Source organism: Anser cygnoides, chromosome 6 (assembly GCF_040182565.1).
Source record: "Anser cygnoides isolate HZ-2024a breed goose chromosome 6, Taihu_goose_T2T_genome, whole genome shotgun sequence".
Lineage (NCBI taxonomy): Eukaryota > Metazoa > Chordata > Aves > Anseriformes > Anatidae > Anser > Anser cygnoides.
Genome location: NC_089878.1, coordinates 37,630,848 through 37,658,725, shown reverse-complemented (window position 1 = coordinate 37,658,725; position 27,878 = coordinate 37,630,848). Strand labels below are relative to the sequence as shown.

General features: G+C 37.6%; 1 protein-coding gene and 1 long non-coding RNA gene across 5 annotated transcripts in view; both read right to left on the bottom strand.

Moving 5' to 3' along the window:
• Positions 1–406: 406 nt before the first annotated feature.
• Positions 407–9,574, bottom strand: LOC136791119 (uncharacterized). Of its 2 annotated transcripts, none has more exons than XR_010832434.1 (5): positions 9,249–9,574; positions 6,972–7,393; positions 4,496–4,766; positions 3,608–3,672; positions 407–3,294 (listed from the first exon to the last, which is right to left on the bottom strand). It is a non-coding gene; the product is annotated as an uncharacterized lncRNA (long non-coding RNA). The 2 variants fall into 2 exon arrangements; XR_010832433.1 differs by having other exon boundaries at positions 7,334–7,393; positions 9,249–9,572.
• A 3,874-nt stretch (positions 9,575–13,448) lies between these two features.
• Positions 13,449–27,878, bottom strand: part of KYNU (kynureninase) — a 60,253-nt gene continuing 45,823 nt past the window's right edge. For all 3 annotated transcript variants that reach the window (XM_013189241.3, XM_013189242.3, XM_048062871.2), the window contains exons 11-14: positions 20,244–20,296; positions 18,663–18,748; positions 15,214–15,444; positions 13,449–13,774 (exon numbers count right to left, since the gene is read on the bottom strand). In XM_013189241.3, coding sequence (XP_013044695.1) covers positions 13,622–13,774; positions 15,214–15,444; positions 18,663–18,748; positions 20,244–20,296 — 523 coding nt within the window. In that variant the 3' untranslated portion in view covers positions 13,449–13,621. The remainder of the gene's footprint in view (positions 13,775–15,213; positions 15,445–18,662; positions 18,749–20,243; positions 20,297–27,878) is intronic.

The window sequence follows — 27,878 nt, the reverse complement described above, 5'->3', positions numbered from 1 at the left end:
TGCTTGCTCTTTTATGAAATCATTGTTCAATAGATTTTGTAGTATGGAACAAATTCTAGGGAACCACTAATTGAAAAATCTATTGTAGCTAGATATCTCAAAATTTTCCTCAAATGAAAGCAAAGGCATTTTTACCATTAGTAAATATTTGTGGGCAGTGTGGACAACAGGACTTCATTGCCAAACTGTGAAGTGACCATCAGTAAATGTATAAAATACCACAGCAGAACTTGTCTGTTACCTTGTCGAAAGCCTAGATTACCAAGGACATGACATTTTTCATGAAAATGTCTTTCACTGTACACCTAACATTTCAAGTCAAGTTGCATACTCTGTCTGATTTCCTTCAAATCCATTTGACAGTATGTCAGTAGTGACAAAATTCTATAAAAAGATGGCAGCTTTGCATACTGCCTAAACTTATGCAGCACAAGCTTCCCGTGTGATCTCTGGAAGACTGAAAATACTTTAGATGTGCAAAAACCCATTTAGCAAAATCTAAGAGCTCATTTAATCCAAGTAAAATTAAACAGGACACAAATTACAGTGGCATTACCTGGAGCAGACTGCTGCTCCACTGGTTGGTCTTTGTCTGTTTACTGTGCAAGTTAGAGACGGAGCATCATTTCTGAGGCTCAGATTTCTTGTCCCTATTTCAGTGACTCATGGCGTCATTGCTTATGAGACATGTCATCAAGCTGGTGAACATCCAGATTTCCATATCTCATAACAGAGAGCACAAAGCACTAAAGCTAAAACAACAGTTTTAAAACCCACTGTTGACTGAGGATGCTGGATGCCCAGAAGCTGTTACCAACTCACGTCTGATAAGATCAAACAGTATCATAAGTTTAATCGGGTTCTTGAACAGGGCATCCAAGACTTGTTCTGGACCAGCTGCCTCCTGAGGGAAAAAGAAAACTTGACTTTTTTTTTTTTTTTCTCATTTCGTTCAGTCTTTACTCTGTTGGGATGACTGACAGGCAGCCCATAGTCTGGCTAGTATAGCAGACACCTTCCTCTAGCAGCCAATCTAATTCAGGGGGTAAGTCAAGCCATGATAACACTAAGTGTGGGCAGCAGTCAAGCACAAGCCTGGAGGAACCGTGTTGTGTGCAATTGCTGGTTCCAGATGAAAATTTTTGTTAATGAAAACGATGAAGTTCCAAAACTTTGCAATTCAGTGGAAAAACAAACCACCACCACTAGGAAACTAGCAGGCTATGTGATAATGAAGAAATAGTGTATTAATTCCATATTCTTCACCAGAGGGATGATATTTTTTGCATTTGTAGTGGATTTTAAAATATTTAAATTAAAAAGGAGAACAAGGAATTATATCTGCGTGGGCCCTAATTCATTTCCTTGTTCACAGCACTTGCTCTCTCAGAGTGCTGATGTTCATTCAGTAGCCATTATTTTTTGCTGTAAGGGCTCAGAACACTTAAACACCAAAAAAAAATATATGTTTCTAGGAACTCATGTATCAAGAAGGCCATTCAACAATTCCACAGGCTTATAGCCCAAGATAACAACAGTCTCCAATATTACCTGCTTGAGCAATAAATGTTTATAATGTAGGAGCTTATGTGTAAATGTCAGTGTAAACATACAGTAATGGTTAAATTCACACAACCCTCTCAACCGTAATATGCATTATAAACATTCCGGTATCATCTTCCAAAACCTTTTGCTCTGAGCTGATTTTTCTCCTAAACAATCCATTTTACTTACTGCAGTGTTAAAAGTGCAAAAGATATTTTTAAAAAATTGTCACAGGTGGTAGAAAATAGATCCTAAGAACTTCTCCAACAGTTTAATGCCGGCTATATAGAAGGAACATATGCACTGTGACTCAAGGTCTAAAAGCCAAAACACTCAAATTTTAGGAGACAAATAATCTCGCATTAAAACATCTCTTAATAGCTGTGCTGCTGAAGTTTTGATAACACATACTTTACAAAGCAGCACAGAAGTTTAGGATAGAATTTGCTGAACCTTTACTTATTTTGTCTTCACTTTGGATTTAGAAAAATTCAAAATTAGGAACATATTTCTTTATTTTCACACTTTTTAAAAAAAAAATTCAAACTCTACCCAGTCTTACTTTTAACTGTTAAATACATTAAAAAAAAAAAAAAAAAAAAAAAGACAAGTTAATGGAAACTACTAGATATGAAAGTTCTACATAAATTCAAGCTGGTCCTTTTCTCCCTGTCTTCCAGGTGTTTTATGGCACTGAACATATATTTTAAAGGCCAGCCTAGCCTAGAGGTATTTTTAATAACTTTTAACAAGCCACTTCAACCCATTGTATAGCTATACTGTACTAAAAAGAGACAAAAAAAAAAAAAAAAAAAAAACAAGCATATGTTGATGCATTATGTAAAGACTTCCCTTGACAGGATTTAGTTACATGCAAGTTTTAAATGCAGTGTAAATGCATTTTCTGGAGCGTTAGGCCTCCAAATGCTAGAAGTGCTACAACACCAAACTGCCAAAATGGTACTTTTACATCACACCATAACGGACCTTAAAAAGGCAAATGAGTCATGTATTTTGTATGGCAAAATCTTAATCCATGGACTCATGATCAAGTCAGAGTTGCAAGCTGGTGCTAGCAAAATCCTCTCCAAAACCCTTCTCCTCTTATTGCTGCTAGCACTGGCTTTAAGAGTGACCCAAACTCTCCAAAGACTTTTTGACTGGAGATGTTTCAAAAACTGTCAATGTTTTCACAGCAAAATATGAAGTGGCTTTCCTTTCTATGAAACTGATACTCCAGGTAGTGTTGTTTCTACCTTCATTATAAAAGCATCAGCTATATGGTGAATAATGCTAGGAAAAATAGCTAGTCCTGTAAAATCCCATGCTGCAGATGAATGCAGAAGAAAGCTGAGACGTTCTGGCATATTCCTTTCTATTTCTTTAGGCTTTAAGGAAGAAGAGGCTTATTTCTACAGTATCAAGTTCCATTTTTGGAAAAAAGATAAAAGTAAGCATATAGCAATGCAAGACATTCAGAAAAATAATGCAGTCTCCATCAAATCTAAAGTGTTCAGCTCTTCCTAATGCATCTTTTATCTGTGCTTTAGGCTTGTCTCTCGCTCTGCTCCCTCCCATGCTACCCTTGAGAGTGAGTCAGAACTGCCCAGGCAGTTGTGCAAGAAGAAAAAAAGTCAATAAAAACAAGAGAAAGTCAGACACAGGAAGTAAAAGTCCTCTGCAGACACATGATCGTCTTCTCTCATGTCTTGAGCAGCTTTCAGGGGAGACTACGCTGCCTGAAACAAACTAAGAAAGAAAAAAAAATCAGTTTATTAAAGGCTTGAAGACTAAAGCAGGTAGTTGCATTAAACAATTCAATATGTCAGTTCCAATCCCTTCATATGATTTTATTTGCCCATGTAATTCAAGGATACCTCTAGATTTGTACACAGTTGTACTCCATTGTCCTTTTCCCCAGTCCCTCAGGCAGGCAATTGCTGTTGCCCATGCCCATAAGATATGGGAGATGTCATAGGAAATCATATTGGCTATTGGTAAACAGAGTTATCCAGATTTAAGGGAGAGGAAAAAACAAAGACAAAAAAAAAAATTGTACCACCTCGGGTTGAATATTAGAGATGCTGGCTATTTAAACATTCTGGAAAACGTCTTCAGAGCTGGCACCTACAGCAAATAAGAAGGGAGCCTTTACTTAGACCACTCCAATATGTCCCCACAAATGCATTTAACTTCTTCTCACTTTAAGCAGGCAAAAAAAGAAAACTGATAGCCCTCATTCTACAGCTTTTTGAGATTGTTCCAGTTTTTCAGTTCCTCCTAATCTCTATAGTCTGTGGTCTCTGAAGACATATACTTCCTTTTCCCTTGTTTCTCAAGACCACCTTGTCCTCCTCTTTCTTCTGTTTCATGCTTGTAATCTTGAATTCATGAGCCCCTTTTTATGCCATATCTGCCAAATTTAGCAGGGACTGTCCTAAAGCAAGTATGCAGCACTGCTGTATTCTGATCCTTTAGATACCCTAGATCCGGGTTATCACAAAAAGATCAGTTTCAAGCAACAACAGCAGGTACCTGGTGTAAAGTCTTACATCTCCACTCTTCCCTGATTTGGGGGAGGGATTGGGAAGTATATTAAAATACTGATTTATCAGACAGTTTTATACATTCTGAGGTGTGAAAACCATTCATCGTTCATCCACTTCTATTATTTCTGTTGCTCCAAATTCTGCAACAGGAGGATAAAGTGAACCAACACTTCAAAGTGGTTTTTAGGGTTAGGAAGTATTTTTTTTTCAGGTTTTAGGAGTGTTTTGGATTTAGAAAAGAGAGAGTTTAAGACATGAGATGTGACACAACAGTCAGCAGTCCCCACTCCTTGGTTGTGGACATGGACAGACCCACTTTTCTGCTGCAACCTCTGTGTTTGTGAAGACTTGATTAATTACAGTCCCTTTAACCTTCCTCCCCACTCACGTTTCCAATTCACCTTTATTTCAAGATGCAGTTCTCTTGAGCTTTCCATTTCTTCTGAGCAAAACAGCACTGAAGGTTAGGTCTGTTTGGAAAAATATTCCCTACAAGGCTTTTTAATCCTGGCTTATTCTTCCCTTGGAGTGGGATCTCCAAAACCAACTCGTGCTCATTACTCATTTCTCCACAAAGCCAAGAGCTCTCTTAGTTATCTTCAGCAGCAACTGCATGATGGAGGCACCAGCCCTTCTTCAGTCATGCACAATCTTGCATATCTAAAAGAGGACCTTAACACAAAAAAAAATTCAGCGTTATAGCTCTGCAGTGTATATGTCATTATGATATACTGAATGCAAAGCAGCTGTTCTGAACAGATTTGGCATATAACAGGGGTAATGTAATTTTACACAAATCATTATGTTCGTTATATTAAATTAAATAGATTAAAATTAGTCAGCAATGTTTCTTAAGATCATCTTACCCATAGACTGCTTTATCCTTATATTCTAAGGTGTTATTTTTCTCCTCAACATTCTGTGCAGTAAGCACATAAATGCCCAGATGATTAGAAGTATAAGCCCCTAAAATTCATGGCCGTTGAGCCTCTTCCAATATAAGTAACTGAATAAAAGGTACTTAAGGGAAATAGAAAATTACTTTTTTTTTTTTTTTTTTTTTTTTTTTTCCTGATCTTTTGAAGAGTGAGTGATTTTTTTTCCATCTTACAGGAACAGATTCTGGACTAATTTTTCCAGCTTGAGGCTTTAAAGTCTAAAACTCAAACATCTTGTCCTCAGAGACAATGTCATCCAAGTTCAAAGGATGTATAGCCCTGAAAAACTGATGTCTTATTTCAGAGCTAACGTCCTTGCTTTCATTGAAAGCTTGATTTCATCAGATTAAATTACTCCTTATATACTCCATAAATGGGAAAAAATAGAAGACAACACTGAAACTTGTGATTCTCTGAGAAAGAGCACACATACATACACACATATAGATGTATGTATATACCATAGGCATAACTGGCACATTTTTCAGTCATTTTCTAATATTTTTCCATGGTAGATGTTATTGTAGATTACATTTTTTTTTCAGATGTTTTTGAAAAGCCTCTGAATTGCAAACAGTAGTCTTGCAAAGCATTGGTCTTAATGAACATCATTATAATTAAGAGCATGCTTTTCATAACTAAATATAAAAAGATTTATTTTTTTTCAAGTAAGTCTGGGTCTGATTACTGATGGAGGAACTTCAAGATCTGTTTTGCTAGGCATTTCAATATTCATTCAGAAAAATGTCAAGATAACAGACTTTAGCATGTAATTTTGGTGATTCATACTTTTTTTCTGGTATTTTATCACTTCAGTTTTAATATCCAGTTAAAGCAAGAAACTTTGAATAAAATAAGAATACTAATGAAAATGAAGCAGTCATATGCTACTTCCATACTTCTATAGAATTTAAGATCTTCTAAAAATTTGCGTTATCCTTCATCCATATCTGATACAAAGTAATAGCCTTTGATTTATTAGTTAAATTTGAGAAGTTGAGAGCCATTTCTTTCCAAAATTTAGTGTGCTTGTCACTACTGCTTTGGTCCAGAAGGAATTTACCCTGTCTAACTCAAGTTCCTTCAACAACAGATGAAATTTAGATGACATAAATAGGTTTGTAAAGTCATTAAATTAATTTGCCACTGAACTACGTTCAAACTAGGAGTCATAAGTAATGATAGTGAATGGGATTTTCAGATCAATCAGAGTCAAGTACCAGTGCTTTCTGTATGCCCTTATATGTGGCACATACCATCATCTTAATAAGCCACTTCTGCACAACTGTATGTTGAGCAGGATAAGAAGTAAGAAAGCAGAAAGTACAATCAACCATTAGCTCTGAAGTCTCAAACTGCTCTTTAACACATCTCCACAATACCTAGAGCTGAAACACCCTAAAACAGGATGGTGAAGTGTAGAAATCAAGTTGTGAACTGAGGTTTTCCACTGTGTGGAAAGGAAGCGAGGTGCCCGGGAGGCAGGCTGCATCAGCGGCTGAGGGAATTGGTTTTCAGCTGGGTTATCTACAACCGCTGCACTGAGCAGTTACCCTAAATTTAGCAGTGAAAAATAGGTCTAAACTCTTGCTCTGATCTGATTGTTGTAGTTGAACCAGAAGTTTCCACAGGTGCCTCTGCCCACCCTGGTCCTACCAGACTTGTCTCATGTTTAACTAGTTGAACAGGACTCCTTTTTGTTAATAATTGGCTTGTACATCCTGGAAGGTGTCTCACAGCTCAGCAATAGCACTTTTGTTCCGTTTTGTCAGTTCCTCCTGGGTTCAATGGTTCTGTCATGTTTGCCCATCTCTCCAGGCTACAGCTCATGGGTTCCCTGCCTGCCCTCACCAACCACAGCTCTACACAATTGCAGCTGTTTGATAGCATCTAATTATAAAAAAGAAAAAAAAAAAAAAAAGAGAAAAAAAGGACTTACTTCCCTTAGGCTGACAAAGGTGGAACATAGAGGGCCCTCTTCCTGGGCTAATGCTCCCACCAGTGGTCTCTTCTCAGTATGAGGTGGCTCCACCACACACTTCTCTACTAGAATAGCTGTCATCACTCCAGTAGCCGCTGAATTTTTTTCCTGACAGGATGCACTGGCCATGTTTTCTCAATATTTGCTTTCACTGGGATGCTCTGGAGACATATATACTGCCTTGGTCCTGGATCATGAAAGGCTGATCCTTCAATTTCATCCCATTCTAACAGATAAAACCTCTTTCCAAGCCGATGTACCGAAGAACTTTTAGGATTGCCTCTTATAACAAAGTTTATGTTATCAATCATTACATTTACCTTTCATCCATCTGAAACTCAAAGTCAAGAAACAAAGAAGCTTATTGGCACATTTGTACCCTGCAGGGGAAAAAAAAAAAAAAAAAAAAAAAAAGATCGGAAACAGTATTAAGAGTTGTGTTTTTAAAATTATACAACCTAATATGAATAGTATCTATAATAGAGGCTGGAATACCACTGCTGTTGATGTAATCGTACCTGACAAATCAGCTTATAGAGGCCTTCCATACCTTAAGCTGGAGTTTTCCTTTCTCTTTTTCTACACAAAACCAAAGTGCCCTGCTCTCATAGCTTCTACATCTTATAGCTGCCACATCAAAATCATTTTTCCAGTCTCAGTGATATAAAAACTCAGCCGTGAAATTTGAGAAAAATAACTATTTTAGATGCAACTGAGAAAACTCAGAAGTAGCTGAATATGGACTTCCACGCACACCCTATTTTTCTCTAAGGAGACCTTCAACTATTTTTCTCTGTAGAAGGCAGCAGTACAGGAAAGTGTAGGAGCATCCTTGCAAACGTGCAGTCATTTCTTTTTAAGTTATCTAGATGCAAAGGATTACTCTAAAAAGATAAACATAGGCAGAATTACTGACCTCTCCTGACTACACTGGTTTAAACCAGATATTGCACACAACAGCATCTGAGCATTTTGCATAAACTTTCAGCTAAGACATTAAAACTGCTTCTACACCTTACTTGAAAAATGAGTATTTCTTAAAAAATTTTCTTTCACCTCCCAAGAGGAACTTCAAATAAAACACTCGTTAAAAAGACACATGATGTCAGGTGTACCTCGCTACTAAAATAAGTATGTTACAGGCATGTTTCTACTGAGATTCATTAATGACGTTTTAATAGGTCCCAATTCTTAACATCCTGTGCTCAAGCATCAGTGTGAATTTTGCAGATATCTGCTGCCAGTTCTCCTTGCAAGAACCACCACCACATCATGCTTCCTCCTAGATAGTAAACCAAGGCACCAGGCAAATTTGCAGAGCAGCAAAGGTGCAAGTTGGTCTCAGGAAGCTTGATTCATACTCTGTTACCACAAAGGTACAGTAACACTTGTCCCGCTCAAGACAATCTCTTCAGGATCAGGGCACTTGCTCTGTGTTGCAATAGGGGAACCCATGAGTTAGTCTACAGCTTGCATGGATATCTACAAAATCTGTAATCTACCAGGCGGGTGGCATCCCAGAAGACATAATTCCTTTCAATCTGCAGTGGCATCTCTAGTGTGTGCTCTGTTATAAAGAAAGAGTTGGAAAAGTTTTCCTATAGATCTTTATATTTACACCTGGCACTGTGATGGTAAGAATGCTATTTGTTTTTATTTCAAATGAAAGGTTTTCAGCGCTGTGTGGCCCCATGCTTATTTCAGAAGCCTGTATAAATCTTGCCCCACATGGGAGTAATTTTAAATGTATTAAGTAAAATTCAAAAAATTTCTGTGTGTCTTCCACTTTGATGTAGTCTCCTAGGAGAAATAACTATCCTTGATATAAAACTTGGTCATGTTTTAACAACTTGACCATCTCTTTAAAATCCTTCAATAAAAAGTTAAAAAAATAAAGAACTTCTGCACTTAGCTCAGTTGGTAAGAGGCCCTGCCCCCCACAAATTATAATATAGCAACTTTTTTGAGCATATACTTTAAATTCATGATTCGTTTCATAATTTTAAAGCTATTTTTTATCACTTGATTAATTGCTTAAAACTGTACACAAAGATAAAGGGAACTTTGAAATTCATACCTTGGAGTATTAACATGTACGCAGGACTGGATGTAAATGTCAGAGAGAAAAAAGATCTAATGAACTCTTTATTGGTGAAATACAGTATTGCAGCTGCCTAGAATTTTAAATGATTTGTAGCTAGCTCCATAACAAAATAACTACAGAAGTTTACTTACAGTGTGGACTCTCATTCAGCTTTTTTAATGTCTTCTTCCAGAGCGGATAGAAGCCACTTGTTTTGCTAGAACTTGTGGCCACTCATTTTGCTGAAGTTTAGTGGATCCTCTTAACAACAGCCAAGTGTCCAGATGAAGGAGGAGAAAAAGAAAGAAAGAAAAAAAGGATAAAAGAAAAAAGTGCAACTGCAGAAGTATTTTTCTGTCTAGAAAATTACACCACCATAAGTTTTCCTTTTCCCTGATGTCTTCTCTGACTTAATAATGGCTTCAGGATTTAAATCCTTTGCTGCTATTGTGACTTCAAAGCCTTAAAACGGCAATTGAATGAAGTAGTTCATCTGTCATTATTCAAATATGAACCAATTATGATGAAATAAAGATAGAATTCCATTGAGAAATACTCCAATCAATTCTCACTTATATTTAACTAGAAACATAAAATGATGCTTAGAGGAGTAAGTTTAGGTAATAAAACTTGGAATATAAAAAAGTATAAATTACTGATCTATAACTTACTCATTTCTGAATAAGCTTTCTAAATATATTTCACAAATATTGACAAAAGTTTAGGTTTATGATGCAAAACTATCTCTCAGCTAGTCATAAAGTGTGACTAGCTTTTCAGAAACATATTTTCATCGGCTCACATGCTCAGAGGTTCAGATGGGTACCTACTGAGATTTTTAAGGGACTCTGAGCAGGTCAGCTTGTCCTTAAACAAGTCAGATCATGACATGTTGATTGGATCTGGAACTAAAAGTGTGGTTTATAAGTGAATATATGTAATAACTTACCTACCTTGGCCATGTCTTCATTATATTGCTGCCACCGCTTTGATGTCTGCAAATCCTGCAGAGCCCCTTTGGGGATTTAGCACTAGATGTCTCTTCAGCTTTATGGACACAACTGAGACCTATCCCTACCTCTTAAACTAGTGTTTCATGGGTAATTCCCACCTGTGTCCTGCTATATTTGGGAACAAAACTGTAACAACATAACATAGCTTGAAAAGTTAATTATTTCTTTCATTATTTTCCATCTTTTTTTTTTTTTTTCCGTCTAGACAACACATTTAGAGCCAAGTCAGTTTTTTTCTTTTTTCTACCTTTCTTTCTCTTTTCATTTTTGTTTAATCTATCATCTTCTGCTTGCTAATACTGTGCTGACAAAATGAAAGCAGAGTGGATTCTGCAGTAGTCAGAGTAAGGACTCCCAATATTTTACATCTTTACTTCTTCAAATGGTCCCATCTCATTCTCTATCATGAAACAAACCTCAAATAAAAATAAATAAATAAATAAATAAATAAATGCCATACCTTTTCTTCACTCAAAGTATATTGTTCTTTTGGAAAACAAAACCATAATTTTCTACTTAGGAAAGAGGACTGTCTTCTCTCTAGTCTTCCTTTGCCAAAACAGAGTAAAAGAAATGCACAAATAGATCCTATAGTATTCCTACCCCCCAACTCTCTTCCCCCCCCCTTATTTTTTTTTCAACAGTTACAATGAATTTAAGAGATCTGTACAGTATTATATTGTGCTGTGTTGAAAAAGATCACATCCACCAGGGATCTACATATTTATGTTTATTTTCATTTTGTAGACTTTTTCTCATTCTACCTACGTATCAATTTTCTGTCATCTACAGACACTCATGTGTTGCAGTTTAATTTGAAAAATGTAATTTCTTCAGACAATCCAAGAACTCAATGTTAGCACAATTAGAAAGCGGTAGTACTTAATGCTGAATTTTAAATCAGAGATGTAACTACCAGGAAACATTTAGGGTATATACAATTAATTATTTCACACATAATTATTCCTGATATTACTCTAACTGTGGTATCTTAGAGCATTTGAAAAAGCAGACTTTTTTTTTTTTTGTACTGAATCTCTTTCACTTGATATTCTCTCACTAAATAATATGTAAAATACTGACACCTAATGTTAACTTTCAGTATTATTCATTTTGCAAAACTTTACAAGAACTAACGAAAGAACATGTAAAACTAGTGCTTATGCTGTCATTTTGTTTCATTCTCCTTACCTCATGGAAATCATTTTCTGAATTTATGTATAATGCATATAAAAGCAAGGAGTCTTATGTTTATCTTCACAGCTCATAGGTAAAAGAAAAAGTAACTCAGCAAAGTTGAAGTTTGTGAATTTTGACCGACTCGTTTTTATCAAATCCCTCAAACAAAAGACAGTTTTTTTATAAAACCTCTCTGCCTGTAACCTAAAGTGTTGCTGAAGGACAAAATATTAATGACTGTTTATTAATAATCTATCTCTCAAGAACCAGACTGTATAGATTCAGGAAGTATTTTACCTACCCTACATAGTTCACTTTCCACAATCAGAGATACAAGGATTTTTCAGTTACTGCATTTAATGCAGATGCCAAACTGCTCTGCCAGGCTGGAACCTGTAAAGTCACCATTTATCTCCCCATAACTTCCAACCAAACCTTGTCCAAACTTGATGTCTAGGTGCTATTTAGAAAGGGATTTGGAGTGCTTACTCTTCCTGGGATTGCCTCACAACCAAAGTGCAGCTGAAATCTAAATAAGGTATTTTATAATATGACTAGTGTGACATATGGATTTATATAAAGCTTGCTTAATTTTACAGTAAAGACCTAAGTGAGTGTTAGCCAGAGCTGAATAGAAGCACAAGTGCTTCAAAGGTACTGGCAGTGAAATAAACTACTTTTCACCACTGTGGACTGTCACAGTTTCACGTTCAGCGCTTTTCTCATCAACAGTTGCTTCATGGAAAATTGTCCTTTTCTATGATTGTGTCACTTAGCAGATGAAAGTAGCTGTGCTGCAGATGTACATACAAAAAATAAAACCCCTGCTACTGAAACACAGATACCTGGTCTGCAACACAATGGCACAGTCTCAGCTGAATCAAGGACAGATGACGTCAATGCAATCAAAACCTCTTGAGTGAGCCAGAGCTTTCCCAGTGATTAAGACTCCTGTGCTACTCTTTATAACAATATTCTCATGTAAGAAGCTCTTCTAACTTTTCATAGTTGCTAAAAATACCAACTAATGCTTTATTTGCAGTCCTTTCAGCTTTCCTCTACATGCTACAACTGATGAAATAGGTATTATTGTGGCAGGTCTTTTAAAGCTACCCTTCTTTAGGGAATTTTAAAGGGCAGGCAGACACTGCAAATGTTCCCCCACTGCAGGAGCCCCAACGTGCACTGGGAGATGCTCAGAAAGTGTAAGAATTTCAAACTGCAAAAATGCCCTTGAGCCAAAACACTGGAGTAGCCCAAATTACTTCCCACAAATCATTTTTCACCCTTAAAGTGGAATAAGAAGTACTACCAACAGTAATTTTCTAAGTGTATCAAACCAATAATCATCAGAGAGAAAGGCTTACAGATAGCTGATTCTTGAAGATAAAGGTACATGATGAATAGCTAGAAACTTAGGTGCTCAGTAGCCAAGTACACCGAGGTTTTATTTATGTCTTAAAACTACTCTGGGTAAAGCATTGGTTAAATGTAAGTAGTTTTTCTTTGCTGCTCCTAGCCGTCTAGTGCAAATCTCTGTAAAAATTTGGGCCACACTAAGTTAACAGTGGGATATTTTGTTGCTGCTGAAACAATCCAGAGTTCATTTTGCCTAATCCAAAATAAGCCTTGTTAAAACCTTGGTAAGAGCTCATGCAGCACACTAGGTTACATGAATTTAAAATTGTTCTCAGCTTTCTCAAGACTATCATCTTCAAAATGACTACCTAGAAATATAAAGAGAAGATGAATTGGTTTAGGCAGCTGTATCACAGGAAAGAAGGTATCTGTAGTGTAAAGTCATTCTTCAATTATATCATGAATTAACCAAATTTGGGGGCCCTTTTAAAAAGTCAGTATGCAGCAATTTTTAAACAACTAATTGTTCAACTTTAGTTTTCTAGTAAACCATGCACTTTAAATAGGACTGAAATTAAAAATGTAAATTGGACTGTATCTTTTAACTGTTAGTGATTTGTCTATTTTCCACTTTTTATTATGCATCATTTTTATAATAAAGAAGGGATATTTTTTTTCATTCTAGTTGATAGCAATTCTTCCATGCTTCTCAAAGCTAATGGAATAAAACTACATAAAATGTTTAAGAAAAACCCCATTAAAATATACAAAGCATACTAATTCATGAAGTCAAAGTCAAAGCAGAATGGAAATATGAGCTTTAATAAAACTACGTCTGTTGTAAATAACTATTCAAGCACAGTCATTTTTTTGCAAATTGCATGGGATATAGCTTAGTCTACTCGAAGCAAGGAATTGCTCAGCGGGATAAATGCATCTTAGTCAGAAATAGATTAAAAGATACAGCTGAGCCATCAATAAGAACCAGATAGCACAGTATTGTTTGCTGTTTGTTTTGAAGATGTAATTGCAGATCCCAGGATTTCAATAAATCTGTGCACATCATGGAAAGAATTGTAGAGAGGAACTGGGGCAACGCGAAGAGCATTTGGTTCTCGCATGTCACACTGCAAAATAGAAAGGGAACACTTAGTAAATCCAGGTCACCAATTTATTTGTTAAGCCGTATTTTTAAGTGTCATCCTTGTCTTCACAGAGTTACACCAAGGAAGAACGGTATTTATGCAGACATACGTGAAGACTTTGGGACACTGAAGAAACTACCTTGAGGAGCATTATTGTGAAGAATATAGCAAGGAGAGCGGTGTGTGGTCAATAAAAAAGGATGCAAGGCTTGGGACAGAAAGGACTCTGGTAGTGCCAGTCAGGGGCTCAGAACTGACTATCCAGCCCTGTAATTTATGCTAAGGTCTACCTTGGAACCTACAGCAACCCATGGCTGACGAGGTGTACAGGTGACAAAAACACCACTGCAAAATAGAAATGTCCCTCCCAGTAAGATAGTGTGTCTTGTTCTATGGATACAAGTAATGTCACAGGGCTTGCAGTATTTTTCTTTCTCTCCTCTGTGAATTTAAACATTTTGCTGAATAGAATAATCTCTCATATTTGAAGCACACTACTGCATTGTGAAGACAAGCCAACAGCATAAGGCCCTGTGCCCTCTTAAAAGCAGCAGTTCCTGGAATTCCCTGGCAGCACCAAAACAGCAGCATATTTCGCCTATAAGAGCTGCCCTTTGGGAACATGAGTCACCAGCAGAAATAAAACTCATATATCATTTATATGGCATTACGCTATCAGCCTCACCTTCTAAGTCACCAAATGTATAGTCTTAAATTTAGCTTTTATTGGTTTTGAGCAGTGCTGACACCAGTAACCATGCCGTTACATGGCACCACCAGTCAGTGGCCTCTTTTTCTTGAACACTAAAACACACCTTTACGGAAATGACACCGTTTTAATTCGTCCAGCCTAATGCCTTGCGAAGAGCACGTCAGGAAATTGAGTGGTGGAGGCTGAGAGCTCCTTGCTAGTGCTGGGCTGTAGGCATGTGAGCTGTGGAGCTGAGGATGGAGAAAGCCACCTGCGCTCTGCTCACTGCTGGAGGGCAAATAAGTGAGGAGCTGCCAAACGGGACTGGGACCTCACATTTCAAGTACAAATTTCTGTTTTTCTGACATGCTCATACTTTTGTTTTTCCAGTTTTTCTCCTTTATCCTTCAAAGCTATAATGGCTGCACCATCATGCAACAGGAAAGCAGCTTTACCCCTCAGTAGTGACTGCTGGATGTCACTCACACAAGTATTGGAAATTAATCCATAGAGAAAGAAAAACCTGAGGACTAACAAATAATTTATAAAATAGCACTACTTGCTTGATCATTTGCGCAGCTAAAGATCGTAGCTGCTATGTAAGAAATTTTCATCACTCCGAGTCTTTTTTGGCCTTATATGAGATTATATATGAATGAAAGGCAAATGATTATTTTAGTATGGCAGATGCTCACAGATCAGTGAATAAGATGAAGTCTGATTTACTCACAGCTACTCCTCTCTTCTCCAGCTCTTTAAACACAGACTTGATTGGAAGGGAAAAAGATAATGTGAGTTGGCATCCTCTTTCCTCAACCCGAGGTGGTGTGATTATTTTTACAAAGGGCTTCTCTGGATTTGTTTTATCCTCACTGTAGTAATGTTTTATCAGGTATTCCAAGTAGCCAGTAAGCAGAATAGATTTTCTTCTCAATGCTTTCATTGTAGTTTGACCAAAAACCTGTAATGATTTTAAATCATTATTATGGAATGCATTGCTACAGAAAATAGAAAGAGAGCAAAGGTGACCAAGACCATTTCTGACCTTTCTAATAAATTAGATAGTTTTGGTAACTTGGGGGCCAGACTCTGTCATTCTTTTTTTTGCTAGATAGGAGATTTCTTCAAACATACTACCTTGGAAACCAAGAGCTAATATCAGATAGATATTGTACATACACATGGCAAGATAACGGCTTTTGGACACACATGACAACATTATTACTTTCAGATAATGAAAGAGTATTGTCTGTTGTTAAGGATTTCTGTACACATCTTACATAAATGAATTTGCACATAAAAACAGTTTCCTAAGAGAGCATCCATTTGCATATCTGAAGGTGATCCATAAATTCTTTATACATTCAACAGGACTGCATCAAACAAAAATCACGTACAAGTTTTTTGTGACTCAAGTGAAGCCAAAGGCCAAGACAAACATGACTAATCTACAAACTTATTTTTGAGGACACAAAATTTGTTTTTATTTTACTGTTTTACACCCTGAACAGATAGTGTTTCAGGCTCCGTCTCTGCTAGTTCACATGAAGAAAAAATTGTTTGATTCTGGTTTAACAGCTCTGTGCTTTTATACAGCTACAAGGCCTGGCGAGCTCAAAAAATAAAATAAAATAGAAATAAAATTATGTCAGAACATCATGAAATGTGAAAAAGTGATTGCTTAACCATGGCAGTTGCTTTGTCAGACAAACAAGTACAAACAATGTGGCACAACAGTTTGGGAAGGGGAAAGGTCCAGGCAGCTCCTGCTCCTCTCCTGCCTGTACTCATGGAAAGGCTCAGTTACAGAGAACAATGGAAAACATGACCCTGGAAACAACTAATCCCTGCTTTCCCCAAGCCCTCCCTTTTCCCATGCAAGTAGTTGCAGGGAAAAAGTGAGAGAATATAGACATCTAAGTACCTGATCACCTCTACAAATCAGATCGCAGGATGTAGTTGCAATACAGTTTCTAAGACTATTATACCTCTGCTTACGGCAGCTGCAAAATCAGAGGTAAGGCTGAGGTCCTGCACAAAAATCCACAATCGTGACTCTCAGAACATCACTGCTCCTGACTGAAGGAGTCACACTTTGAACATTACTGATATACTCACAGATAATTACTTCATACACACCTCAAAGAGCGTACAGAGAGGTAACTAGGAAGTTCCACTCCAAATACCACAAAGTTTGGTTCCCAGCAGCAACTGGAATTTTTTTTTTTTTTTTTAGAATATCCCATTATTACTCTACAATGTTATCACAACTACTAAAGGTGGCACAAAACCAAAAGCCCCTACATTTTCTTTATCTATTCTGAGCTAACAAAATATGGCTGCTGTAAGACGGGCTTTGCAGCCACAGAAACAAATGTGACAGGGACCAGAGCCACCAGCAGTCATTACTTGCACAGGTCAGCAAAAATGCAGAGATGCTTCCCTCACCTCGCAGGCTGGCAGAGTGCACACATGACCATTTAGCTTGTTACTGGAGGTAAAATGGAGACCTGTCTCCTATTCCTCTGGGCTTTGCAGCAGTATGAGGGATGGAGCTCCTTAGGCTGCATACAAAAATCTGTTTGCTCAGGCTTTGCGCAAGGAATATTTGGCCTCCTGGGTGAAATTTTGGAAAAAGATCTTTTAAATGGGGCTGTAGAGCGCTCCCCTTTTTTCCATAAAAGGGAGCAGCTACTGCCATAACAGTCACTTTAAGCATTATTGAGGAATAACATGCATTAACACTTGCAGTTTTCATTGTTTCCATTGGAAACACTGCCTTCTGTTTAATGTGTCCCAGTGAAGGTGGCATGCAATTTCACTAGCCATCTCTTGCCAGACATGAAAACTATTTTGTTTCCCACTGTATTAGAGCAATTAGCACTGGGAAATCCTGGCTGTGCCAAAAGGTAATGCAGGCATGGAAAGGGGAGGCGATGGAAACTGCTCAGCCCTCATTGTTTGAGGCTCCCTGCAGTGGGGCTAAATGACATCAACCCGCACAAACTGGAGCACTGACAATCTGGGTCATAGCAGAATAGCTTTCAGCTTATCTCGAAGGTCACATAAAGTTTAAAAATATATTGGATGTTTAAGGACTAACAAAATAAATTGTCAGGCAGAACAAGACGCATTGCTGTGCCCTTTGCAGTCCTTCAGCATTGCATGTAAGCTGGTGAGAGCACAACTGGCAATTTTCTGACTTTGTTTGCTTAAAATACTGCTTTTCAGTAAATAAAGAAGAGAGATGTACAGTGTACAGACATTGCTCTTTGTACCAGCATCAGCTTTGCTGTTACGCTAACATTAATGGAATGCTGGCAGAAATAAATTCCTCTCATTATGCTGCTGCAAAACCACGCTAACCAAGGCTGGCTTGAAAAGCAGCTTAGGAAAAAAATTACTACAGGGAGGTCTGTGTACAACCATCCTTTTCATCTCCAAATACCAGAAGTCCAGCATTTCAGGTGTGAACCACCCATAAGAGAAACTCTATGCCTGGATACATGTGAGGCTCTGCGCCTGTGGCCACCAGAAAAATAACGAAGAGATGAAAGGCAAAAGTCCAGATCCACAGCACATTCATGAATTGTCCATTTATGGAAGCATTAACAGACAGTTTTTGTCATTTCTGTTTGTGATGGAAGAGACTACAGTGGATGACATTCACAGAGCCATCAGTTCTGTTGGACTCCAGGACACCCAATAGCCCCATCTGTTTTTTCATAAAAGAGCTCGTCTGTTTGGCACAGGGAAATACAAGTAGAAGCAACTCTCCATGCAGCCTTCCAGAGTTACACGATTCTTTCCTAGGAAAATTTCTATTGGTGTCCTTCACACAAGTTGCAGAGAGGCAAGCTCTGAATGTCTGTATTGGAAAAGCTGCCCTTTGCATTGAGCCCCTAAAAGCCCAATGCTGAGCCCTGTCCAAAAGCTGAAGATGCAAATTTCATGGATCCTAAATCTGACAGCAAAATTTGTGAGAACAGTAAAAGAATTAGTATGATTTTACAAGTCTTGGTTTCTCAGTTTTGTTGTTGTTGTTTTTATCAACCTTGGCTTTTTAGCTTTTCTGGACTTTATTTATTTATTTTTAAGGAACTCAGCAATAAAATCCATAACATTTTTTTTAACATTTTATACTCTTAAATTCAGGCTCAAAATAAAGCAATTACTTACCTCTAAACTAGCTTGCAGAGCACAGACCAGTAAAATTGGAGGATTTGATAACCGAAATCCATTAATTCCTTCGCTTAGTTGTAATTCTGGAAAACGAATAACTTACATTAGTGTTTTTGATTTCTTCCTTTTAATGGATCAGACCTTATCTTGAAGTCCATCCTCACGCAATAAAATATTTCACTAACGTGGTCTGTAGGAATCGCTCATTAAAAGGAAATAGTAATCTATTCACAGCTAATACTTTTAACTTCGAGAGAAGCCCAATTTTATCCAGCGAAAGACCTCATTAGTGGCTTCATGGGAACTAGAGAACTGCAATTAATTTGTTTAAATGGTGTGTGTTAAAACCACCTTTACACTTGAATTTCTTTTACCACTGGCATAAACCAGAGAAATTCCAAGTCAGCAGAGGCATGCTCATGAGAAGCCACGGTGCATGATCAGGGAATCACGTTCCTTGACTTTATTAAACTGACGAGACACGTGGGAGACTGCATATGCAGCTAAGTGTAGCTTCAGGCCACGTATAGAAGTTGCATAGACTTTGGGCTGTGAAATTTCACAAAATCCATTTAATAAAGCCATAAAGCTTCGCTGTAAGTTCTGTGTCATCATTTATATTTCATGCTTCAGCACCAGAGCAAGAGGATGCTGTGGAGGAAATGCTCTTCATGCACAACAGACTGGCTAATTTTATAATGATTATTGCCCAACTTCTGCCTCGCAACTGTCTGTGGAAATGAATAAGCAACATTCTTCTTCTTCTAACAGTATTTCAAGGTAATTTGCATCTCCTTCCGGGGTTCCATAAAGCCACTCTTACGTGTGGTCAGAAAACAAAGACCAGACTGAAACTATTAGAGAGGTGTTCACCAGCCAAAGCCACATCAGTAGGGGCTGCCACAGAAAATTAGAAATATACTGAAACCAAAACAACCGATCAAAACAAAAACCTCCTTTCTTCCTCCTGATCCCTCAGGGTTGTCTCTCTGCCATATCTTTAAAAGGAGAGGAAGATTATAGCTGGCATATTTAGAAAGGAGTCCTCATCTCTCATTGTGCTTTGGGACAATAAATACTGAGTTTATTTCAGAGCAGGTTTGGTTTTGTCTTATATTCCCTCCATCATTAGCGCAAAGGATTTAAAGATGTTGAAACATAAGAGCTATTGCACAACTTACGTCAGGCGCCTTTACCATTTCTCATTAATTCCAGTGGAACTAATCCCAAAGTAAGATATCTAAGATTCACGTTTACCCACGTGAATAACAGAATCTCACTCCTCAGAGCTTATGACTTTAAAAAGATTCAAAACTTCCATCCATACTCCACATCTGCATCTTGTCAGCAAAATGTCTGGAAACAGACAGTCAGACCCATATGCTCAGAGACCTAATTTATTCCTTTTATTTTATTGACTTCACTGTATTACATATTTAGGATGAGTTGAGCTTAATATCTTTAATGTAAGCATGAAAGCACAAAGGTCTATCCTTCCTACTCAAACTTCTGCAAAAGCTATGCTGGCTGTATATAAATATGTCAAATCAGGTAAATTGAAAGTGTAAAAGTACATACTGTTTTCCATGAGGAATCGTGTTTTGAAGTCATGACCCCACCAGCCAATTAACCTAAAATTTTGCAAAGTAAACGATTAGCAATCCAAGACTTAAGAAATACATATATTTCTAATAATACATTGTAATTCTAACAATAGCATAAAACCACAATACATTCTATAAATAGGAAACACTAAAAACTTCATTTTATTGTCTAGAAACTTCTCTTTAACAGTGAATGATAAAATGTACCACATCTTTCAAATTAACTATTGATTCCCGACAATACCCATTTTGTCTGAATTCATTTTACAAAATGAAAAATAGAACAGAAATATTTCCTCTGTTTTGTTCCAAAGCATTAAACTTAACCTCCCTAAACTTACTTTAATGAACATTGAAACTTAAAAGGTGCTATAAAATCTGACTTGGTCTCACCAAGCAGAGGAATTAGTGATGGGCAGCAGATGGCCAACAGGGCCTCAGTAGGGAGTTTGTGCTGGCATTGTTTTTACCTCACGTTGTGAGCTCTGGAATAAACTTTTCTTCTCTTGAACTGAGCATATTATTCAAAAAAGATTATTTAAAATGAAAAATGAACCAACTTAATCCAAAAAATCAGACTTTTTAGATCATCTCCAGGGGGAGAAAAAAAAATACTTTGAATATCATTTATCCAAGCTTTTAAATTAAGGTGACATTAGATTATTAATTTTTTTTTTTTTTTAAATATGTTCAAGGATATCACTACAAATGATTTTCTGAAGCAGCTGGATGCACTGAAGCTCCTGCTGTCCAGGGCGCTGAAGCTCCCCATGCTGCGTATGAAGTCAATATTGCAAAACCAAGGATTTTTTCTTCCTATCTCCATTTGGTATTGTACTTCTTAGATGGTAATATCATTGACTAATCACATCAGTATTACTTGAAATTTCCTATGCATCAATACTATTAGGAAGCTGCCACCTCTGACTCCTTTCTGACCGTCTAAGATCTCCAGGGATGGACATATAGATATTTCTCCCAAGGTTTTTACTCAGTTTTCTCTATGCTGGGTAGCAGAGCTGTTAGGAATGAACCCTGGCAAGTGTTCAAAATTTCTAACAGAAAAAAAACAATAAGTAAAACTCATGGTAGATTAGCTTTTCTGGAAGTAAACAAGGAAATAGAAAGACATTGCCTCTTTCTAAAGCAGGAACATTTCTTTGCAGTGTGCTTAGAAGAGGTTAACTCTACAAAATGAAGACAGCATTTGAGTTAAAGACTTGTTTTATGAATACTGCATAGTGTAAAATAAAGTACTTCGTATTTCTGTATAACTTCAGTTTTATGTTTACTTCTATGAACGGCTCTGAGTGCTGCATCCAAACATAGAGTATACAAAAAAGCATGGATTTTTTTTATTGTTGTGATGCTTTTACTATTCTAAGACCCATGAAAATCAATAGTGCAATACACATTCATTTCAAATGAGATATTATATTGCCAAAATGAATATGCCCAATATAAAATATATTGCAGCTTCTGCCCAAGTGGCTCAGTTACTGATGATTTGAATCATAAAAGATATTCCAGCTATTTAATATGCACCGTATACTATCTATAGGACATTTCACTGTAGACTCCAAATACTATATGTTACTACAACATACTACTAATATCAATGACACGTTACATGAGCTCCAGAAGTTTTAAACAGCAGAAGAATAAGTGAAATACATTTGGACTATTACTTGGTAGCAAGGAGAAAAAAATAACATGTTCTATTTGGACTGTATCCTACAGTTAAAGATAAAATGAACATCAACCAGAATATTGCCCCAATAAAAGCCAATGAGAAGCACTCTGGTTGTGTTTCTAGAGTTCAAAACTCACTAACTCTGAAGCTGGCTTAAAATCAGACCTCTGCCGCAGCACCATGTTTACAACTTGGAAACTGAAGTTTCAGAACTTTTCCAAACTGACAGAATGAAGGATTTTTTAAAGACAGTTTTAGCTGTCTTGCCCTTTCCTACCATAAAATTTTTTTTTTTTTAAAAAATTTTAATTTTTGGCTGTTCAAGAACTTCAAAGGTGTCACTACAGGATGTGCACTTTGAGGCAGCTCTGGTCCTACACTATCATTGATCTAATGGTCCATATGGATGTCATATTATTTGACATTTAAGTTGACAGGCTTCAAAGTGTGGAATCTAAAAATCTTTACAAATTAGCAATTTGGTGTTTACAATTTTCTGTGAAAAATTTGAAATGAGGGTTGCCACTGCTATGCCAAATTTCAACCTGTTACGACGGGAAATAGCTAAGGTGTTAAACCCCAAACATAAGGCTTTAAAAATGCTCGCTAAAAATAATAGGCAATAAAACTGCACATTAAGATGCTGCAGTAAAATTTCTTATTAAAGAGTTGTTACTCTGCATGCAAAATGAGTTTTTTTGAAATGCAGTCACCATTTTGATTATTCTTGCTTCAAAAAACAAAGACACCAAGATCTAAATTGATTTGGAATTCCAAACCATAATCTTTGCAAAATGGTTTGGAAGGATCTTAAAAGCCTCCTGCAATGCTCTTGTATTTAAAACACCTTAGACTTTTGGGCAACTGGACTCCAGAGTTAAAATATTTTCATTGCAAATAAAACCTATTTTGTGAAGTGTGTTAAAAATTAGTGCATCTGGGGGGAAAAGAGACTAATTTTGCGATCATTCCACTATAATAATGTTTTACCAGCCACTGCCCTTTATTTGTAGATGTATCCAAACTTAGCACTTATCTAGTTTCAATTGAAATGGCTGTCCCAGCAGTGTCTGGCTCACAGTGTGTGCCAGGATGACATCTGGTCACCTGTCCCAGGTACCCAGGTGCTCCTGAAGTGCTTCTGCAGCTAACCTCTCCATCTGGCAGCAAAAATGGATGTGAAACCCACTGCTGGCATGTCAAAAAGGAGAGTAAGTTAGCACCAGAAGAGTTGTGGGGTTTTTGTGGAACGTGCATACCTATACAAGCCTACTTCTGTAAGAGAGTAACTTTTAAAATAAAGTAACACATTGCTCTGTTTTAGCCCACAAACAAAACCCATGTCTCCATCGTTTGAAAGCACTGAGACTTTCCCAGGGAATTTTGCAGCTTTCCAGTCTACGCACAGAAATCATTTTTAAACGCAAAACATACAATTTAAAGCAAGCTGTTACTAGCTAAATTTCATGCAATAAGCAGGCATGTAACGAAATATTGCTGGAAGATTTTTCAAATTCCTTATTTTACCCCAGAATGTTCTCTTATTTTACAAATCAATGAACAAAGACTTACTGTGTTGGAAAATGACTCCAGAAAGGAGCAGTACCCTCTCATTTAGTCCTACTCCCTTTAAGCGCATTTACACCAGGGAACAATCTCTTCAATAAGTATTTTTACTTAGCTCATTTCCCTCCTTCATATCCATACGCATTAGACTGAAGCACTAGTTGTTCATAACTTGAGCCATCTCGTTTGTAGTTCCATTAATGATGCAAGAGCGTGGGATATAATGATCATGATGTATGTGCAGTGTAGACATCAAAGACGATCCAGTTAAAGAACACAGAAAAAATACAAAAAAAAATTCCTTTGACCTTTGTGTCAAAGTTACAGACGATCATGCTACTCATTTATAATTTACTGCCTGAAGCACCATGGGTCTCATTTCCCTTCTCAGCAAGAAGAAATAGAAACTCTTGAGTAGCGACACAGAAAACAGGGAAATACTATTAATGCAGCTCAACTTGCACAATCCAGGGCAATGCACTGGAAGCATCCTGTCATTACATCGTGAGAGAAGTCATTTTACGTCCATGAGAAAGCATGCTGAAGTGCAACAACAGGAATGCGGTGTGAAATTAGTAGTACTTTATATCACACTAGCTGGCTTCACTGGGTATGGATCGGTTTGTTTTCTCTCCATAATCAGGTGACAATGCCATCTAGAAATTGTATTTGTGTTACTTCAATGATGTCTATATTAGGAGCATATACCAGCAAACCATTCCAGTTTATGAAACTGTGGATTAAGCTAAATCATAAACAGGCAGTTTGGGGACAGTCTGCAAAGCGGCTGGTGCAGCTGCTGTGCCGCAACTAAGCTCTTCATTCACTCCTCATTTTATTTTGTAAAAGCTTCTGGGTATTGGCAAGGATTGTTTGAGCTTTCATGCCGCTGTTCTATCTATCAGTAAGAATCAGCATTAAGGAGTTCATGAGACTTTTCCCTGCTCTTATTGTTAGAAGAAAAGTTCATAAACAACACAGAACTGAGGCAGACACACACTGTCTACAAAGGCAACTTCATGCAGGAAAAGCAATGAAAAAGCCAACAATTACTCAGTTTTCTGCAGTCCCAAACATCCATGACAATTGGCTGGCTGAAGAGTACATCCCTTCTACATCCACTGCCTGTGCTTATGGCTTGTAAGACCATACAAGCACAAGACCGAGAAGCACACTACTGAGTGGTGTGAGAATGGAGGTTGCCCACATCTCCCCTATGTTTCCATTAGCAGAAAATGTGCTAAATAAACAACTCACGTAATCTTTGGAATTAGATTGGAAATGAAAAACAAAAAGCCTGCAGGCTGGGGCCAGCCTGAAGCTGGGAACAAACTACATCTGGCCTCAGTTGTGGTGATGACCTAGGAGAAGATTACGATGTACCATGCCACAAGTGCCACATCCAGAGTTCGGCTCTGTCCAGCTTTCATGTTTCAAAAAGCACATGAAAAAAATAAAATAAATGCCATGGCCAACTCCCAAAGACCAAAAGTATTCCTGAATATGCTGTATATAGGAATAGGAATATATAGGAATCTCCAGCTTGACCAAATGTTTAGCTCCAGATAGCGAGGTGCATTCCTCTGCAGAGTGCAGTAAGGACAGAAAGGGTAGACAGGCCTCAGAGGTCCTGAGCAGTAGTATCTCCTACTGCTGCTGCATTCAGACAGAAGTAAACACCAGAAGCCAAGCTCATATAAACAAACTCTTGTATCTCCCTGCAAAGCCACTTCACTCGGATTTACAAACAGTGTGAATTCCCAGCATGACTTCCACAACATTTATCCTAACTGTGTGATTCTCCTGTTGGCTCTTTTCTATATTTGCATCTATTAGATAGCTTTTTCTTTACAAAGGTCTTTTCAAAGTTTACCATTGAAAAGTTTCTTCATTCCCAAAATCTTCCTCCCCTAGGTGGACCGATAAGATCCCTGGTAACTCATCAGCAGACTGCCGTTCGTTCTCTGAGTGACAGCATAAAAATCTGATGAGGGTGACATGGGCGACTAGGTTGTAGCTTCCCTTACAAATTTCACATAGGCTTTCTAGTAGCATCAAGTACATATTTGTAGGTCACTCACTGAAAAAAAAAAAACAATACCTAATACTTGTAACAGAGAAGAGAGCAGCAAAGTATGCCACACATACACATTATATATGTTAAAATATATGAGTTATAAGTTTTGCCTGACTAGGTCAAACCAGAGACAGAAAAAAACAGGAGGTTGCAACTACTGTTTGAAAACTGGGAGCAGGTGAGAGAAGCAAAGGCCGCATCTGCGCTCCTACCCTCCCAGACCCACTACACTTCAACAGGGTACGACCCCACCACTGCTGCCAGGAGACTGCCTGCTGCGTGGCTGGGATTCAGGCACTGGATGACACAAATGCAAATTTAGCAAGTCTGCAAGTAGCTTGCTTCCCACAAACTCTGAGCACAGACTCGATCCCTAGGCTCTACAGCTGGGGCACAGTCTTTGCATTCTAGTCTGCGTTAATTTTATTGCAGTTTTCTAACAGCATTTTTTTATTTTGTTTCAATTTCATTGCATTAATTTTGTTGGAAGCACATGAGCATCATTGTGTTTCTTTGGATTCAATGCCAAAATTCAGAATAAACAGCAAGAATCCCCCCCTGAAGAAAACAGAAAAAATGCTCATTGCTTTACATAGCATCTTTTTGGCTCCCTGACCGGAGTTTGAGAAGGAGTTTCAATTTTCTTTGCTATCACAGACTTGCCTGATCACGGATGAGTCATTTAGTCTTTCCATGCCTCAAGCCCTCATCTCTAGAAATGCTGCTCAGTACTGCCCTAACTCTCTGGTGAGTGGTGAGAATATATTCGTTAACATGTTTTCACATACTTAGTAATGAGGATCGTGTAAGAATGGAGAAATAGATTTCCTTGGAGAATATTATACTGGATTTTTTGAAATACAGATGGGAAGAGGGGAGTTGAAGGTAATGGCTGATGCCACCGTTTTCTTTTTCCCCTCCTTCCAGCCTTTCCTCAAATTATCCTCTCAGGCTCAGAAGTTGTTTCCAGTCTTAGGTTTCTGTTGAGTTCAGGAGTTAATACTTTTCTTGATCCATGTCATCTAACTGGCTCTTATGCCAAGAACAAAAAATAAATCAATATCTCCATTGCTGATTTCTACATGATGTGTTACAAATGTGCTGAAACAAAAACTGAAACTCACATGGAAGGACAATGTTTTTCTACATTTATACCACCTGAAATGAGGGCTTGCATGCTGTTGAAGTGAACTCCTATTAAAAAAGCCTGCCCCAAACTGCCTGCTTGCACTCCAAGCCCTTAATACTTGCACCACAGCAAGGTCCTGCTTTGGCCCAGAGCTCTCCTGCTGACAGCTCACTGGAAGGGAGAAAAATACTTATATTTGGTTTGGTGCTGAGAGGTATATTTAATCAAAATGAAGAATAATTGTAAAGTGACTCCCAGTTTCATCACAGAGATGCAGAATTCAGAGATTTTAACCCTCCTGTGTAGTTGAAATTCTTCATACACTGTGAAACTGGCAGTAAGGGAGAGTATTTCACAGTATACATACAGAGGCCAGGATCTGCATGGGGGACTAGGGGAATTAGCAGCTAGCCCCTGTTAGACTCCAGTAATATTTGGAAACCTAACTCTGTCTCCTTCAGAAAACCTTGCCAGAAGCTATAAAGCTTCCCCCCACACCCCACCCCATTATATCTATTTAGATATTCTTTATCTCAAATGATAAGATTGGACTTTTTTCATTATTCTATTCTGTGTAATGCTTGTTAATTTTAAGTAGGACCTGTTGTTAGGATTTGAAAAGCTTTTGAAGCTCAGGTAATTATTAGCCTCAGACTTCTGTAGTTTCGGACTTTCACATACCCTGATGCTTTCCCTTACCCTTTTCAACTCATTACAAATGTTTCCTAACTATTAAGCATATGTGACTTGTGAGCAATGCCATACATTATTAATGGACCAGTCTCTTAGAACTCAGTGGGGAAAAAAAAATCCTTATGAAAAGTTGTTACTGTGAAAGTAGTAACTTCTCATATTTAATATCAATGAGGTTTTTACTTTGACAAAGGACCAAAGTAATGATTGTATTGACCAAAATAATGATTGTATTAGAGGCTAATGGCGTGACATTTTTCTTCTGTTAAATAGCTTGCATTTTTGGTACCACTGACAGTGGGGACAACTCCTTCCCGCTGTTTTGAGGCTTGTCTTGTTAAAAAAAAAAAAAGTTAAATTCACTTTCTGCCTAGCATCAGATTTTTTAGATCAAAATCATGAAAAAGGTTTCCTAATCCAAATAATGATGCTTCAGAATGCAGGTGCAAAG